The 18,784-nt window shown below is 37.7% G+C and overlaps 1 protein-coding gene across 2 annotated transcripts in view; it reads right to left on the minus strand.

Annotated features, from left to right (window-relative positions):
- Positions 1–628: 628 nt before the first annotated feature.
- The window catches only part of LOC105836550 (protein SYS1 homolog), a 51,639-nt gene continuing 33,483 nt past the window's right edge, over positions 629–18,784 (minus strand). The window contains exons 1-2 of one of the 2 annotated variants that reach the window (XM_036289280.1): positions 13,417–13,844; positions 629–1,263 (exon numbers count right to left, since the gene is read on the minus strand). In XM_036289280.1, coding sequence (XP_036145173.1) covers positions 684–1,166 — 483 coding nt within the window. In that variant the 5' untranslated portion in view covers positions 1,167–1,263; positions 13,417–13,844 and the 3' untranslated portion in view covers positions 629–683. Of the gene's footprint in view, positions 1,264–13,416; positions 13,845–18,784 lie in introns of those variants that run through there. The other variant, XM_036289279.1, reaches the window with a different exon arrangement.

The raw sequence follows: 18,784 nt of genomic DNA on the forward strand, positions 1-18,784 counted from the left end.
ACGTATGCTGAAATGATCAAACTTATTAGCGTTGATAATATAGAATCATTAAGGTACATTATTAATGAGATTATATATGTATTTTTTTCATCCTTAATAAAGTCCAATTTATGATATTATTTTTTATATTACTATTTATACGTATACCTTTACTATTTATTTAACGTATACTTTTAATTCTCAAAAAGCATTTCGAAATCTGTAAAAAAATACACGCAAAATCTCATTAAAAGAATTATGACTTAATTGGACAAAACTGTCACTTAAATCACATTGAAAGATTTAAATTATCCTTCCTACAAATTTTATTTTTATTATAATAAAAATTTCAACAGAGAAAGAGATTGAGAAAAAAAGGGAGAGAGAGAGACAATAAGAGAATATACAGTGATGGCAGAAAAAATAGATACACTTGCTCTTGTCATTGTTTTTTTAATTGTAACAAATTCTTATTTGTAAAATTTTTAATTGTAAAACATGTTCTATACATATAGGTACACTTTTAATACATACCGCTGTCGAAATAAACAATATTTTGTTCAAGCGTTAATGCATGTGTCTACAAATTAAGAAACAATGACAAGAGCAAGTACACCTATTTTTTCTACCATCATTATATACTGAAGACTTATTTAAGAGCTTTGTCTTTGTTTAATTCATAAACTTTTATTTACATTAGTGTTTCATAAGGCTGTCTTTTGACTGTTCATACTTAAAGGTATTGCTTGCAGTTCTGTTCTCATACAAAGAAACTCTCCGCAGACGCACATTATACTTAATGATACAAGATTTAAACACCACCAGCTAAAAGACGTCGGATAAGTTCCGTTGTACATCCAGCAACAAATTAGATGGATCCAGTGGGCTGTGCAAGCAAAATCCATGCATAATTTCGTTCTTTGCACTAGCCACCATAATGCAAATGCGCCCACAAAAGCGTTCAGAACAAAAATAACAATAACTAATTGTCCTCCAAAGTCACGAACATGTATCTCTTTATATTGAAACACGTAATCCAACGATTTTGTCCAACCCAACATCGACGCGATGATCCCAATCCAGAATCCGAGGCAAAAGTACATGACACTTTGCACGGCGATTATCTGAGAAATTATGAGAATAGGATCCCATGTTGTTTTGCGGAATTGTCCGGAAAGATTATTCATTTTCTTGTGTGTTAGGAACGGTACTTATTTGAGAAGTAAAAACTTTCTCAATATATATATATGTAAATCATCATTCTAATTCCTTTAAATCCATTATCTGTAAACAAAACAACTAAATGTATTGTTGACGAAATAAAGGAAATATAAAATTTGAAAGTAGCAGTATCTAAATAAACACATAAAAAGTAATTCATGTAACATGAGAATCACTAACAATTCCAAAAATATTTTTTTACAAAGAATGTTTCAAATAAAAGTATAATCTTTGTAAAGAAAGATAGTGATAATGAAAAAATTTGAAATTTACGCATATTATTTATATATACAGGGTGTTAATAAACCTCCGCATAATATTCATACCATCATGCAGTCCACGAAAATCGAAGACGAAAAGCACTCTAATATTTTTTGATTCCATGTACAGCTTTTATAATTATTATCGGAAAATAGTAAAATATCAAAATATCCGTGCACGCACGGATATAACGGAAGCGCGAGCGCGGTGGAGAACAAAGCAACCGTCGCTACGCGATGAAGATATTATTGTAAGGTACAAAATTCTCTGAATCTTAACAAAATTAAAAAATTTCATATGCAATGCATCACACCAAAATAAATCACAGAATACACAACTTAAACTTAAAAATAAAAAAATTTGTTGCATATAATTCTTTAATATTTTTTGTTCTTAACCCTTTCAGAACTGTTCACCCAATATTCATAAAAATTGGTATATAAGGGTTTTTCAGGGTGCTCTTTCCAAATCTTTTCTGCAATTTGTACTCACAAAATTGGAGATTCTAGACACATAGATGCCAAAAACAAACAATGTGAATAAAGTTCTTAAAGTTAGATTTTGTTGCTTAATGGAGGAGAAATCGTTCTACAATAACTTAAGTTATTGTATAGGTGTACAACTTTGCTTTTGCCGTTTTCCAATAAATGGCTGTAGCGGTAAGTGGTGGTCAAAATAAATAGATCATAGACATCATACAATAAGCTTAGGCATTTGTAAACGTAATGCCATCGAAATATTAGTCGATTTGCGTCTGCATCATAAAGTTATTCTCGATTGAAAATGTCAGCTTACGAGCCAAATTCTCGTCATTTGCGGGAAATTTCAATTTTTTTCTTCAATATAAAGAAATCTGCGGCTGAGGCTCATCGAATGCTCTCAAATACGTATAGTGAGGCCGCCATTAGTGAAAGAACGTGCCGAGAGTGGTTTCAACGCTTCAAGAACAGTGATTTTGACGTCGAAGACCGACCACGGTTCCTTGGTGGGACCAGCTCGACGTAGTGTATTATGAGCTACTAAAACCGACTGAAACAATCACAGACAATCGATATCGAAAGCAACTGATGCGTTTGAGTTGAGCACTGAAAGACAAATGGCCGCAATACAACGATAGACACGATAAAGTGATTTTGCAGCATGACAGTGCTCGATCCCATGTCGCAAAGCCTGTCAAAACATACTTGGAAACGTTGAAATGGGAAATCCTACCCCACCCACCGTATTCTCCGGACATTGCTCCCTCTGACTATCACTTATTTCGATCAATGACACACGGCCTGGCTGATCAGCACTTCCGTTCTTATGAAGAAGTGAAAAATTGGATCGATTCGTGAATCGTCTCAAAAGATGACCAGTTTTTTCGACGCGGGATTTGTATGCTGCCAGAAAGATGGGAGAAAGTAGTGGCCAGCAATGGACAATACTTTGAATCGTAAATGTATAACCAGTTTTTCACAATAAAGCCTCTGTTCGCGCGAGAGCACTCGGTCACCATATTTTCGGGTGCCGCGTGCGAGCGAGGATACGAAAAGCTCGCTCGCTCGTGGCATCTGCGTGATTCCATCTTATTTGTAAACCCTGAGATGCTCGTATACGCGGGATGGCCTGGACCGGGCAGGAGCATGATGCTCTCGTTCGATCTCAGGGTGCCGCGTCGCGGGAGTTAGTCGGCCCTAAACATCTGTGGTACACAGATTGCCATCTCCGCGCATTTCAAAGTCAAGTCGAAATCACGTATCCCTTCTCGAGTGCATTTATCGCATAATCAAACTTCAAGTATTTATCACGGTTAAGAATCCGCGGTGTGTGAGCGCGAGCGACGAGTTATAAACGAGTTATAGACATCAAGTATTTAGTTTGAATGTGAATTATTTGAGCGCGCTGCTGGTCGCGAACTCGAAGCGCTTGGACGTCGCCCTCCAACCATCGCGTCGTGATCCATCGCGATTCCACGCGCCTTGATGCGATTTGAAGATGCTGAAAACCGTTAACGCGCCTGTCGGCAAAGTGGCTGGAGGAATTATCTAATCCGGTGGCGCGCTTACGCTGGACGGACGGAAACCCAACATTGTGTGCGACGAATTAAATAAAGTGACTTACAATTGAGACATCCCTCAATCATTTTATCACCTGCTTAAATCCGCTCGTAATCATCAGGTTCACGAGGTCCCCGCACTCCGGGCTCAACGCTGAGTCGTTCCGGTGATTCTGATCGCGGGCGCGATTGAGTTCGAATCGCCGCTTGCGCGCTTGCACAGCCTCGAATTAAAAAAAAAAAAAACGGTGGAAGCAAAGTTGTACACCTATATATATTATATAATTACACTAATATATTATATAATTACACTGAAAGAAGAGTTATAGTAATAGTAATCAAATAATAAGATTATCCAGAAATAGCTGTTTTTCATTAAACTATTTTGTTAAGATAGCAAAATTTAATACTTTTTTGGTTAAACGAGCAAAATTGGGTAAACTTTTTGAATTGACAAAACAAAATTATTTTGTCACTTGTATTAAGTATAATAATATAAAGTTTGGTTGCAGTTACAAAAAAATTTTTTTAGTAATATCAATAAAATGATTCATTAATGGAAAATGCACAGAGAAAAGTTGTAGTAATAGTAACAAAAAAAATAAAATTATTCCAAAGTGTGTAGTTGTTTTTTATTAAACAATTTTGTTAAGATAGCACACACGCGTGCAGCATCCGCGGCCGCACTGGCCGTAGCAGCCGCGTAGTTCGCGACATCGCTGCTTAATGAGAGCGCCGATGCTTTTCCTTCTCGTGAGAAGATTTACATAAAAGGCCCATAAAAGATTACCCACAGCGACGAATTATCTTCTGCTGTGTGTAGTGAACTTACTAGGCTTACCTAGCAGCAAAGTGTAGTATGATTTTTGTTACTCGAAGAGAATTCCTTAGGCTTCTGCAACTCGGAGAGAACTTCCGCGAATTGAGAAAATATACAAGCAAAATTTTAATCCTCAATCCTCAGTCTTATGCAGTGGCTGGCAAAATTTCCACACGGGTAGTAATATGAAGTTTGGTTTCAGTTACAAAATATTCTAGTCTTCAATAAGGATCTCGGTACATCATACAAAATTATTTTGTATTTTTAAATAAATTCAACAAATTAATATTGGCATCATAACCAATGATTTTATTGGTGACATACTAACAAATAGTTTTTGCTACAGTAAACAAATTTTTATTGCTAATACAAAGCTTTTTTCTCAGTGTGTATATAATATTATAATTCAAAGATTTTATTTTAGTCATTAAGATTAATCAATAAATGACTAGATTTAAACAAAATATCAATTGTTCTATTATTTTCAATTAAGTTACTGTTGAGTAGAAAAGAAGTACGAAAACGGCCGTATTTGGAATGTCCTGTAAGTATCCGAAGTTGTGCAAAACGTGTAACCTATGAAAATACATCAGACGTCCGACAGACCCCTTTTGTACCAAAAATGGATGTTCAATGTCCAAAAAAGACGTCTCGTGTACATCCACTGGACGTCTATCTGGGTTTTAAGTATAAAATAATTTTGAATAAAGGGACTTTTACATTTTGTTAAAAATACATTTTTTATATGTAATGATCCACAAAACATCCGTCAGACGTCCATCGAGGTTCCATAAAGCCTCCACCAACAATCCACTCAACTTCCAATAGGCATCCTTGACGACGTCCAGTGGAGGTCCAATGAACATACGCAATGCGGAACTGTAGATTTCCAATAGCTCTGTGTTGGATGTCCAATGGACGTCCACTGGAAGTTCTAAACTTTCATGACAGGCGTCCATTGGAGGATTCGTTTCTATGTGGGGAGCAATATAAAAAATTTTTTTTGTTCTCAACATAAATCCAACCCAATAAACACCATTTATTACAGCAATATAACATAGAAATAACAAATAATGTAACACTTGCTATTCATATGTTATATACAATTTCAGATACTATTTCAACAGAAAGTAAAAATAACTATTATAATTCAGATGATATTATTTCGTTAAAAAGTAACTAAACTTTTTATTAACATTATAGTCGCTGATTCAGCTAATACATCACATATTTCAAAGATTGATTTACTTTCCTATAGCATTGATGATGATATATGATATATTAAATGTAAATGTACCCAATAATCAAGATTGAGCTTAATTTTAATTGAGAAATATGTTTAAATAAAAAAAATTAGTTGATGATATAAGGCTATGGGTTATAAAAGACAATATATCCCATCAATCATTTAATAATTTGCTATAAGTTCTTCGTAATCATGGTTACGAATCTGATTTGCCGCGTGATGCAAAAAGTGTAAATGCAAACGCGAAAACAAGCTGCTCACAACATTTAAAAAATAAATAATGATAGATATATTCACTTTGGTATTGAAAATGGTATAAAACGGTTATTGAAACATTTTGATTTATGTCTAAACAGATTTAAAATATAAATTGTGATGGTATTTCAATGTTTAAAAATACCAATTTTTAAAGAATTAGATCATAACTTTAGATTAGATCATCAACTAAATTTTTTTGTTCTTTAAAAGTTTAGTTTTTAGTTTATAATTAGTTCATGCTCAGGGGGGGGGGAGTGTAAGACCATTTCCGGATTCGCGAAAATACTAATCAAATCGACAAACTCAAAGAACCAAAAGGAGAAAGGTCTCCCTTTCACGATTAACCGGCAATGAAACAGTCGAGTACAATGCGCAAACAACGCGGGAAGCAATAAAGAAAAGAAGCGAATGCAAGCAATTCACCGTATCGTGGCTCGGCGTCCTCCTGGGAAATGCTTTCTCCATGGTCGATTGCGATCTTTCTGGCGGCCGGTGAGCTCTCGATGCTTAACAGCAGAGCAGGCAGACAAACAGGCACGGCAGGCAAGCTAATCCTGACTCGACCACGTCCAAAGAGCGAATGTTCTCGCATTCCTCGGCTCGCGAGACACGGTGCAAGCGAGCATCAAATTTTCCCAAGAATTAGGAATCCCATCTGCGGGCGGGAAGCACGAGTCGGGCGAGTTGCGAATATTGACAGGGAAACGATCGCGTCCGCTAACGTCTCGCGCGAACCGTCAACCCGAACTCGAAGTTACGTAATGATAATCGTACACTTGTAAACTAACTTACTAACTAAAGCAAAACTACTGGGAACTACTAAATACAAGACAAAAAAAAAAGAAAGTAAAAGAAGCAAACTTAATTTATCGACTAATATGTACAACGTGAGCGCCGAATGTACCACTCAACAAAATACAACGAGTGTTTTAATCAGTATTCGCCGTCCCTAGGAAAATGCTCAGCGGCAGCAGGCACAATTTCACCAGGGGACGCAGGATCGAGCCATCCAACAAACCCACGTCGAGTGGAGCGGCGGGGGTCCACCACTTGAGACGCTGTTGCAGCGTATTGAAATACTCGTTATGCCAGCGTTTCAAAAAATCTTGGTGAATTCTTTAAATTGGCTGCCATCGGCTCAAACGACTCATCAAAAGCGGAGTCAGATCGGGGCTGATACGAGCAGTTTCATGGTGAGAAAATGGCCCGGCGATATGACCTCGAGATCCGAAGGATCGGTGCTCATAGGACAAAGAAGCCTGGAATTCAAAATGGCCTCTATCTGATTGAGGACCGTAGTGAATTCTTCGATAGAATTTAATTCCCTATCCCGTCAAAAGTGCGTTTTAAACGAACTGAATTCCGACTCCCAGACACCCCCAAAGTGGGGTGCGGAGGGAGGATTAAATGACCATCTTATCTTTTCTCGCTCCGCCGCGAGACACATATGATTTTTTAGTTCACTTACAATAAGTTCACAATCGTTATACAATAGCGAACGTCGGGCCACAAAGCGTCACAACGCAAAGAAAGAGTCTGTTGATAACGAAAAGGATGTCTCCAGGTATATTGCCTTAATCGTAAACGGGTGACCTTCTTTTGGACACGTAACGATTGAACACCGCTCGATTGGACACGCACGATTGGACACGGCTCGATTGGACACCGCACAATTGGACACCGCACGATTGGACACCATATTATTGGACACCGCACGATTGGACACCGCACGATTGGACACCGCATTATTGGACACCACAGTCTTCTAGTAAAAAACATTTATATATCATATGACAGATTATCTAACCTTAGAAACATCTGGCAGAAAAAGCGTCAATCTGTCAGAAAAAAAATTGAATTTTAAATGTCTATATACGTATTTTTAGGAGCATCTCGTTTTGCGTGGAAAGTCTTCGGCCCCCCTCCCGCACCCACCCCGTCCAAGTCGCTAACCCATGTAAACTGTATTAGAAATCTGCAAACACACATGTGAATGTGTGTGTGTGTGTGTGTGTGTGTGTGTGTGTCCAATCGTGCGGTGTCCAATCGTGCGGTGTTTAATAATGCAATGTCCAATCGTGCGGTGTCCAATAATGCGGTATCCAATCGTGCGATGTCCAATCGTGCGGTGTCCAATCGTGCCGTGTCCAATCGTGCGGTGTCCAATTGAGCCATGTCCAATTGCGCGTGTCCAATCAAGCCGTGTCCAATTGTTACGTGTTCAAACGGGATACTCCCATCGTGAACCAAACGAAGAGGCATACGTACACCTTGAAGAAAGAGACCCCCTGGGCTCGAGTGACTATCGGGTCCCGCAAAATCTACGCCAGTTATTGAGAATGGTTTAGCTCGACTAACTCTTTCGACCAGTAAATTTGCCATGAAAGGTTGGATAGTACGCGGATTCGCCAACGTCTCGCGCAAACCGTCAACGGAAACATCCCGGGTCTATAACAACCCGAGAGAACGCGTTTGATCGCGCCGTGCACTCCAAGGATCCAAAATTGTTGAGCAAGCAAATATTGCATCGTGCGCCTACTCAGGTGTAGACGAGCTCGGTGCACGTGTTCTATAACGAAGTCAGTGAGGCTGTGTTTATTAGGCAATAGGGCAGGGTGCTTGGTCTCAAAGAGAAGTACCGAGTGTGCAATCCTACTGCCCACAGTGGGCCAGGAGACCAGAAAAAGTGGCCAAAAGTCGATTCCAGAAATAAGATCAGACAAATGTCCTGTCTTAATCCTGATAGTCGAAAATAGTTATTTGGAAAATTTCATTCGATTTGATCGGTTGCTTTATATTTGACAACAATATAAACTTTTAAAATCATGGATGCAATTGAAAATTTTACTTTTCAAATATTTTATTAGCATTGCTGTATTTCCGTAAACAAAAAGTCTTTTATTACTTCTCATCCATTATTATATATAGACAAATCATTATAATGTAGTTCAAAGTAAATAGTGTAAGAATTAAAAAAATGATATACCTTTATACTCATTTATTATTGAAATTTGATAGGTTGCGCATATTTTCAAATTATGGTTCCCCTAAACTTCGCCAGTTATTGACATTAATCGAGTAGTATTAAATTCTTTTAAGTATGTATTTTAAAAATATGGCGTCCACTTTTACCCGTTTTTGCATAATTTGAAGAATTTTATAATAATTCGAGACTATACGCGCATGTAAGATGTAAAGAATTGATTTTTGCACATTGTGTACTATATTAATATTAATGTTAAAATTAAGTTTAATTCAGAATTGTTGAATAATATGTAATATATTTTGTAGATTAATGTCAAAATCTAAAAATTCAAAATAGCGGATTCAATATGGCGGATGAGAAATGCAAAAACATGGCAATTTTAATGCAAATTTTTTATCGGAGATTTTCAAAGACGCTAATTACGAACATGCTATTCAATTTTTTTAATTTAAAATGGCGAATTCAAAATGGCAGATCAAAAATGCAAAAACTTGTTTTTGGATAAAAATTTTTTCTTAAGTGTTTTTGAGGTCTTTAATTACAAATTTGCTATTCAAATTCTAAATTCAAAATGACAAAATCAAATGGCAAAATGACAAAATCAAAGTGACAAAAAAAGTCTATTGTAATATAAATAAATATAAGTGGTCGGATGTCTATGAAAATAGGATATTAAAAATTTTAATCAAATATTTTATCAAATTTGCCCGCGATTAGCCTAACATAACTATAGTTTCTGAGATCTACTGCGAGAAGGTTGCAGGACATCATCGGACTCCATTTGTTTTTTGTTTTTTTTTATTTAAAAAATTAAAAAGCATATTTGTAATCAGCGTCCTCGAAAACTTCTGATAAAAAATGTGCATTAAAATTGCCATGTTTTTACATTTCTTGGTGAAGATGTTGTGTCGTATTATTGGATCCGCCATTTTGAATTTTTAGGTTTTGAAATCATATTTGTTATTAGCAACCTTCAGTTTTATATTATCTATACCTATCCAGTTTTATATTAAAACAAACCAATTTTTATTAATTTTAGTCGCCATATTGTATCCGCCATTTTAAATTTTTAAATTTTGACATTATGTTTGTTATTAGCGACCTCAAAAATTCCTATATATAGTTTTATTAAAATCCGATAAAATCTTGACTTTTTGCACTTTTTCTGGTCTCCTGGCCCACTTTGCGCCCTGAGAACGTCCGCAGTAGCAAAAAAGAAAGCGAGTTTAAGATGCTTAGGGATCCTTTTTTTCTACTAAGCCGATCTATCTCATCGTGGAAAACATCCAATTGTACGATTTTTATTATGAATAATAACGTGAGATCCCATTCAAGTTGATCCACTGCCAAGGTCGCGGGTACCGAACTTGGTGCTAAAACAATTTACAAATCGTAAGACGTATGCTAATATTCGACAAATTTTGTCTAACAACGAAAATCTATCTAGCAATGAATATATGGAGTTCGATAGATCTAGCGTGACGAGAGACACAATCTTTTCTTCCTCGTTCGGAAGATTCCTCTGAAAAAAAACAGGCTCGGTTCGAAACTCGAAATCCACCATCCATTCGGGACCTCTCCACCACATTGAACTAGCCATTGAGTTCGCGGGGAAAAAGTCTGCGGGAACAGCAATCCGCCGGGTTGAGTTCGGTAGCAACGTGCCCCCAAGCTAAAACCGACATTTTCTCCTGTATTCGAGCTACGCGATTGCGAAGAAAGGTCTTCCATTGATGCGACAAAGAACGGATCCAGTATAGAGCTATCATAAAATCGAACCAGGCATACTCAGCATCAAATTCTATATGTCTATTTGCAAGTAGGACTTGCAAAACATAAACGATTAAATTTGCGAGAAGCAACGCTACGCAGAATTCCAAACAGGGTATGGAAATAGCGCGCAACGGCGCCACATTAAATTTGGCGCAAAGAATCGCTACTTTTGTCTCAGAAGACGTAATCATACGTAAGTACACCACGGACCCATAACTTTGTTCGCTCGCGTCGCAAAAACCATCAAATTCGCGGCATCACTCGCGGAGAATGTGTGAGGTATACGAATGGAGGCCAATTCATCGAACTCCGATTGATAACGCATCCATTGGCGACGAACATCTAAGGGGGGGTTCGTTGTCCCAATCAAGCTTTAAAGCCCATAGATGCTGGATTAACCGCTTCGCGGCGAAGGTTAATGGAGCCAAGAATCCAAAGAGGTCAAAGATGTGCGCCATCTCTGATAAGATAATACGCTTCGTGCACTTCCTACTCAAAGGGTTAATTTGAAACCCAAAACTATCTAAATGCACTAAGTGCCAACGGAAGCCGAGAACCTTAAGCGCTTAATCCTCGATAAGTTTAAATGAAAGCATTGTCTGACTACAGATTTCGGGGTCCAGACTATCCAACATAGCGGGATGGGTACTCGCCCATCTTCGCAATCCAACGCTCCGGAACAATTCAAGCAATTGATCCCGAAGCGCAAGAGAGCGTCCCAGATGCGCACAGTAATAAACGGACACAACAGGCTGAGTGAAACGGACACAGTAACAAACGGACACAGACCAAACGGATACAGTAACAAATGCGCACAGTCGCAAACCCATGTGGTACAAAAAATGCTTTACACACACACACGCACGCACGCACGCACGCACGCACGCACGCACGCACGCACGCACGCACGCACGCACGCACGCACGCACGCACGCACGCACGCACGCACGCACGCACGCACGCACGCACGCACGCACGCACGCACGCACGCACGCACGCACGCACGCACGCACGCACGCACGCACGCACGCACGCACGCACGCACGCACGCACGCACGCACGCACGCACGCACGCACGCACGCACGCACGCACGCACGCACGCACGCACGCACGCACGCACGCACGCACGCACGCACGCACGCACGCACGCACGCACGCACGCACGCACGCACGCACGCACGCACGCACACACACACACACGCGCGCGCGCGCGCGGGGATGGCAAGGGGGGCTTCGCCTCCCCCTCCCGCATCCACCCGTCGGTAGAGGTGCCCTGAGAAATCGCAATCCATGTGGTAAGTCTATTAATTACTGTGTCCGTTTCATTCGGCTTGCTGTGTCCGTTTATTACCGTGCGCATCTGGGACGCTCCCCGATTTTACGGGGTAGCCCATCACTTGTAACGCTCGCGTGTTCTCGTTGAACACATCTAATAACGCTCGGAGGAATTCGGCAGAATTCATGTTCAATGGCTTGGCGTGCACAAAGGAACGCCAATACTGCGTAGCTAATTTCCGCTTGTTTTGATATCGCGACAACAGCGCATCATACGCTATCGCGTAATGCTCCGCGGTCAATGGCAAATTTTTAACGACACCGAGCGCCTCCCCCGATAATGAGGCCAATAAATATTAGTGCTTTTCGATGGCGGAGATGCTATTGTTTTCGTGAATTGAAGTATTATATAACGCGAGGAAGGACGGCCATAGGGTGAGATCACCCGCAAACTGCGAGCGCGATTTTTGGCAGTCTGATAGCCGGCAGTACGAGGGTTGCGCGACCTGTGAAGACAAAACATTTACTTGCTTGGCGCCAACTAACGCTCGTACCGCCCTATCGCAGCGAAGCGCATCCTGTCAAATTCCACGCGAATCGCATCTTCGTTTCAAGGCTTCGCGAATTTAGCGAATTCAGCATCCGTGGTATTTTGAATGACCTTGAGGTGCGCCTCTTCAAAGTCTTCAACTAAATTAGGAACCGTCGGGTAACGCACAAAAAAGTTTGGCCTTTGCGCCACGTTATCTACCGCGAGCATCGAGAATTCATGTATTTCTTTCATGCGACAAACGCACAGGTCGCATTGCGCCTTAGAACCGCGAGTCATGTTGAAAAGTCTATATGGAAAGAGAATCGAGAGTCGATGACAACGAATATTATTATTTTCGATAGCTGCTAGCGAGCGCGATTGACGAGCGTGTGCTAACGAACGACAAATTCCAATGACTCAGTTCAAAACTCTGAAACAAACAACAACAAGGGGCGAAATACCGATGCCGGCCAAAGCCGCGAGAGGCGGACGGCTCGAACTCGAACTGAGATGCCACAGCGGGAGAATATTCCGATAAATATTCGCTCGCTCTCAATCGTATTATTTATTCAATCACTATTCTTGCAACCATTATTGTTGATGACGAGAGCAATCAAGATTATGATGCGCGCCTACGAAATTATAATCACGCGAATACTTTCGTCGCGAGATGATACTCAAACGAACAAGATATATCGCGTAATGCGGGTGCGCACGCTGATTATCCTTGATTTATTAACCAAACTACTCAACGAACAATCTATCACCATCGAATACCATTTGCGAGACAAGCGAGAGGTCGGCGGTATAGTCGGAACGCAAGATGAATCCGGCTCAAAAGACCAATGCTCGGGGAGGGGGGAGGTAAGACCGTCCCCAGATTCGTGAAGATACTAATCGAATCGACAAACTCAAAAAACCAAAGGGAGAAAGGCCTCGCTCTCATGATTAACCGACAATGAAGCAATCAAGTACAATGCGCAAACAACACGGGAAGCAATAAAGAAGCAAATGCAAACGACTCACCGTATCGTGACCCGGCGCCCTCTTGGGAAATGCTTTCTCCGTGATCAATTTTAGCCGGTGAGCTCTCGATGCTTAGCGGCAGAGCAGGCAGACAAACAGGCAAGTAAGACAGGCAAGCAAATTCAGGCAAACGAGGCAGGCAAGCAGTTCACGCTTGGCGATGACGTTTAGCGACCCTCGACTAATCCTGACTCGACTACGTCCAAAGGACAAATGCTCTCGCATTCCTCGGCTCGCGCTTCTGCAAGACATGGTGCGAGGGAGCATCAAATTTTTCCAAGAATTAGGAATACCACCCGCGAGCAAGTAGCACAAGTCGGGTGAGTCGCGAATATTGACAGGAAAACGATCGTGGTCCGCCAATGTCTCGCGCGAACCATCAACTCGAACTTGAAGTTACCGACGTAATAATAATCGTACACTAAGCTAACTTACTAACTAAAGCAAAACTACTAATACAAGAAAGGCAAAAAAAGAAAGAAAAAAAAGTAAAGGAAGTAAACTTATCGAATAATATGTACAACGTAAGCCGAACAGTTTAGTTTATATAATAGTGTTTAATTTATAATTAGTATTTAGTTTATATAATAGTGTTTAGTTTATAATTAATAGAGTAAAAGAAAGGTACAAAAGATTAAGTTGAAGAAAGTGATACTAATTTTCGATTCTATTTTCCTTTAAGTGTTCTTATATAATTATATATGTAACTTTCATTTGCGTGATATAAATGTGTTCTACAAATGTTTAATATATAAAAATATTTTAAATATTTATGTTGTAAACTACGTTAAACATTATGTAATGTAATATATTGTAATACAAAGCAATTTTAACTTGATTGGTACAAAAACTGCAATAAGTAAAATATTACAATAAATTTGTTTATTATTTTTGTATGTTATTTAAATACTAAATCAATATTACTATCAACTTTTTAGTTATGTAACAAAAACAATTTTTAATTGTGTAACTGTAATATAATAATGTAATATTACATGTTATATTGATAAGTAGAAAATTACAATAAACTCGAATGTTACCGGTAATGTTTTTGTAATATTACTTGTTACATTCGGTTACATGACAGTTACATGGCAATTATATAACAGTGTTTACTAGAAATTCACAGATGGATATTAACCCTCAGTTACCTCTCTGGGTTACGTTTAGCCATATCAAAAATTTAAACATGTGTCATTGCTAAATGACTTAAAATTTTGACTCAGGGCTTGAAATAAAACTTCTATATCTCCACTACAAATCTATCAACATAGCAACTTTAATGTAATCGAAACCTCTTAATGCGAGAGGCGTCAAATCTGTCAGTGGGTTAAATTTACCCAGTGTGCGCACATAAATAAGCAGTAAGGAGAACGTAACGCACTGTATTAATAAAAAAAATACGGCCTAAAAAACTTTTCTGCGCGAACCGATGAGTTTTCGTCTACTTCGATGTATAATGTTCTGCTTACCATCCTGCATCTACATTATGGTAGCTTTCCAGTAAAAAACAGGCAACACAAAATTACACAATATCCGATATAAGTGCTTTCCTACAACTATGCAACACAACACATTTCTATACAGCTTTTAGCAATGCCGCTTTGTGTATTGGCTCATAGTTTATAAAATAAAAAATAAATTTAAGAAATTGAACTTGTATCACTCAAAATAATTTAAAACATTTATGTCGGCATCTTGAAATAAAAATTTTTTTTCAATAAAACAAATAACAAAACTTTTATAATTAAATTCACAAAATCGAATTTATCATTGTTTAATACTTTATATCGTGTACTATCTTGTTATCATCAAAAATAAGTTTAATATAAAATCATAAAACTTAACAAGATTACAATTTTTTTAATTCACGAGATACAAATTTATTTTTGATGTACAAAACAATACAAGATAAATGTTAGTTAATGCAACAAATTTAATCCAATTTTATAAATTTAATTATAAAAAGATCGAAGAGAAATAGTTTCGCTATTTGGTTTTTAAAAAAAATTATTTCAAAGAATTGATATAAATGTTTTGAATTATTCTGAGTGATCCAAATTAGTACAAATTCAGCTTTTACAAATTGTTTTTATTATTCATTTATTTTTTATTTATTTTTGGACTTTCCAGGTTAATAGAAAGCTAGCGGCGCATTAGTTTTTTTTCGAAATAAGAAAGAGTACAAAATTATTTTTAATGATACAAATTAGTACAAAATAAGTAAAACTTTCATTTCCCGTGACTAAATGGATGGCAAATGTGAAAGCAGTGTGCTGGTATGTAAGAGAAATGAGATAGTTAAGTGAGGAAAAAAAAATGGTAAAAAGGCAGAGAAGAAAACTAGGGCGAAAGGTAGATGTGGATAAGAGATTTTTTCGGAAGAGAAAATGTTAGGGTAAAAATTGAAGAAAAAGAAAAATGTCGGTTGGAAAGATTAATATGGGCGCGGTATAGAGAAGGCATAGAGAAGAGAACGTGCGAGCGAGGTGGATAGGTAGGACGAAGGTAGCGCCATGAGTTGCTGGACGGAGAAGCGTGAGACAGGTGGGTGTGTCAGAATAGAAGAGTGATGGGAATAGGGATAGAAAGACATGGAATAGGTAAAAGGGATGGAAGACATAGAGATGGAAGGGAAAGGAAAAGAGATTATGAAAAGAGAGAAACCGTCAAATTTGGAAAGGTTGATAAGGGAGAGGTCGAGTAGTACGAGGAGTATAGAAGACCTGTGTTTAACAAAGAAAAGAGGAAGAAAAGGGAGCAGAAAAAATACCGGGGTATTTAGTAGGTAAGGTGCTGCAAAAGAACAAGTTAGAAGGGGAATGGAGAGTAAGTATTAGTAGATGATTGTGGAGATATGGAGTAAAAGATATGGTGTGGCGGAAACAAAGGTCCATGTGCGAATGTGAGAATGAATAAAATGAGTGTTCTCTCTCTCGAGATATATTTTGTATGAGTTGCGCTAAAAGTCTTTAGTTTGTAAGTTCATGAATATTGTAAACGAAACGGGAGTCCACCTGTACTCTGCAAGAGATTTGATGGAGGAAAAGAAATGGAAAGAGAAAGGAGAGTAGAAAAGAAGGCGATCATTGCAACGAGTTAGCGATGATAAATCGAGGAAAAGAGTTGAGCACATGGCAAGGACAGAAGAGAACAAGGAAAGGGAAGAGGTAAACAAAGAGGTGCAGAGGAAGGACGAAGAAAAAGATGGAAAGAAAAAAGGAGTAAGAGAGACAAAACAGAGGAGAGTAAGGAAAGGAAAACAAGAGAAAAAGAGGAAGATAGAGGAGAGAAAAGGAGAAAGTAAGGAGGAATATAGAGATAGAAAAAGAAAGATTGGAGGAGCTGAAAAAAATAGAAGCAAGAGAAAAGAAAGGTGAAGGGCAGAGCAGAACAAGGGTGAAGAGATGAACAAGAAAATGCAAAAGAAGAAAAAGGATAAAAAAATGGAAGAGAGAGAAAAAAAGAGTAGAAAAGAAGGAAACAGAGAAGAGTGAGGAAAAGAGAAAACGGGAGAAGAAGAAGATAGAAGAGTAAAGGAGGAGCAAGAAAGAGAAGACACGGAAGGAAAAACTGAAGATGGGAAGCGATGGAGAAGATTAAGAAAGGAAGAGGCCTGGAGAAAATAATGGAAGGAGCGGAAAGAAGTGCAGGAAAAAAGAAGAAAGGAACGGGGTTCAGAGAGGAAAAAATAGAAGAAAAAATCAATAGAAAAGAAATTATATTTTATATTGTATATACTGTATTATATTATTGTAAACTGAAATTTTGTTGAAGTTGTAAAGGGTTTAGTGCACCCTTGAAAACACCCCGTTGACCCTTAGAGGAGCACGGAATAAGCTATATACATACATGCATAGTACAAAATAAGTATCAAATGTTCTAATAAGTTCGATTTAATTTTGTCAAAATAATTCTGCCACCTTCATATAAGAATTTGGAACAATAAAAAAATTAAAACGTTAATAGTTTGTGAGATTTTTATATTTTATATCAAAATATGATACAAAGTATAAAATATTTCATATTCTTTTTATATAATTTTACTTTATATTCAGAACACAAAAGAATCATTATGTAAAAAAAATTATAATTGCATTTTAAAAAGCAAATATAATCTTTATTTTAAAAAATCTTAAAAAAAAACTTTTTTATTAATTTTACTATTATTTGTCCTTCTTCAGATCATATAACTTCCGTTAATACAAGACTTTTAAAGGGCCTATTTTTTTTTATATTGTCTTTCTTATGTTACATAAATCACTCGGTATGTGTACATGTTCATATAAAGTATTCAGCAACAAGAAAGATGCAATTCTAAATAACAAAATAAAGCAAAAATAAAAAATAAGATTATAATTAAGACTTTGTTTTTAATTACAAATGTTTAAATATTCACATTCTTTAAGGGAGAATCTCTAATTAAAATATAATAGGACGCTGAAAATAAACCAATTTTCGGAAATTTTTTTTAAAGCAATTATTAAGCAAATTTCCTGATTTTTAGGCTTTTTATTCGTAATTTCAAAATATACAAGAATTTTTACAAATATAAAAATAAAACTCAAAAAGTTGATTCATAGTTGCTCATCCGTAAGACCTCGCTACTAATGTGGTAAAACTGCAAAAAGATAAAGCCACTAATTCTTACTAAAACAAAAATACAAACATTTTTTATATTCTTTATATACACTGAGCAACAAAATTAACGCAACAAAAATTTTTACCAAAATTTCACTCAACTTCAAATAATCGTAACTTCGCGAAAACTTATCGTATTGGAAAGTTCTTTTTTCATTTTAAAGCTTGAAGTCTCTACTTTAAAGAGCATTTGTCGGATTTTGATCTCCTCTTTTTCCCTTTTCGGCATCTCTTCAAAAGTAAGAACATGTTTTGTCTTCAAAAATTTTTATATTTTGACGCGCTCCACGGGGTGCTATGAATTTTTCTCGTAAATTTTATAAAAATTATCGTAAAATATGAACTTTTCCCTACAAATTAAAAAAAAATTGAAGTTTGTACGATTTTTTTTTGGCGGAGTTATGACGTATCAAAGTTATCTATGCATTTTAGTCTGTTTACGTCTGCTACCGCCAACATTAGCGTTACCCGATGGGCACCACGAGGAGGTTGCTGGTCGGACTTTGCGCATCGTGTGTGTGTGTGTGTGTGTGTGTGTGTGTGTGTGTGTGTGTGTGTGTGTGTGCGTGCGTGCGTGCGTGCGCGCGTGCGCGCGCGCGCGCGCGCGGTGTATTATACAGAAGAAGATATTGCACAAAGGAAAGTATTGCACAAAAGAAATGCATGTCCATTACGGCGCCAAACACGAATTCTTCTATCGGACTTGAACAGACAAAACGGCGATTCA

This window comes from Monomorium pharaonis, chromosome 7, assembly GCF_013373865.1.
Source record: "Monomorium pharaonis isolate MP-MQ-018 chromosome 7, ASM1337386v2, whole genome shotgun sequence".
NCBI classification, from domain to species: domain Eukaryota; kingdom Metazoa; phylum Arthropoda; class Insecta; order Hymenoptera; family Formicidae; genus Monomorium; species Monomorium pharaonis.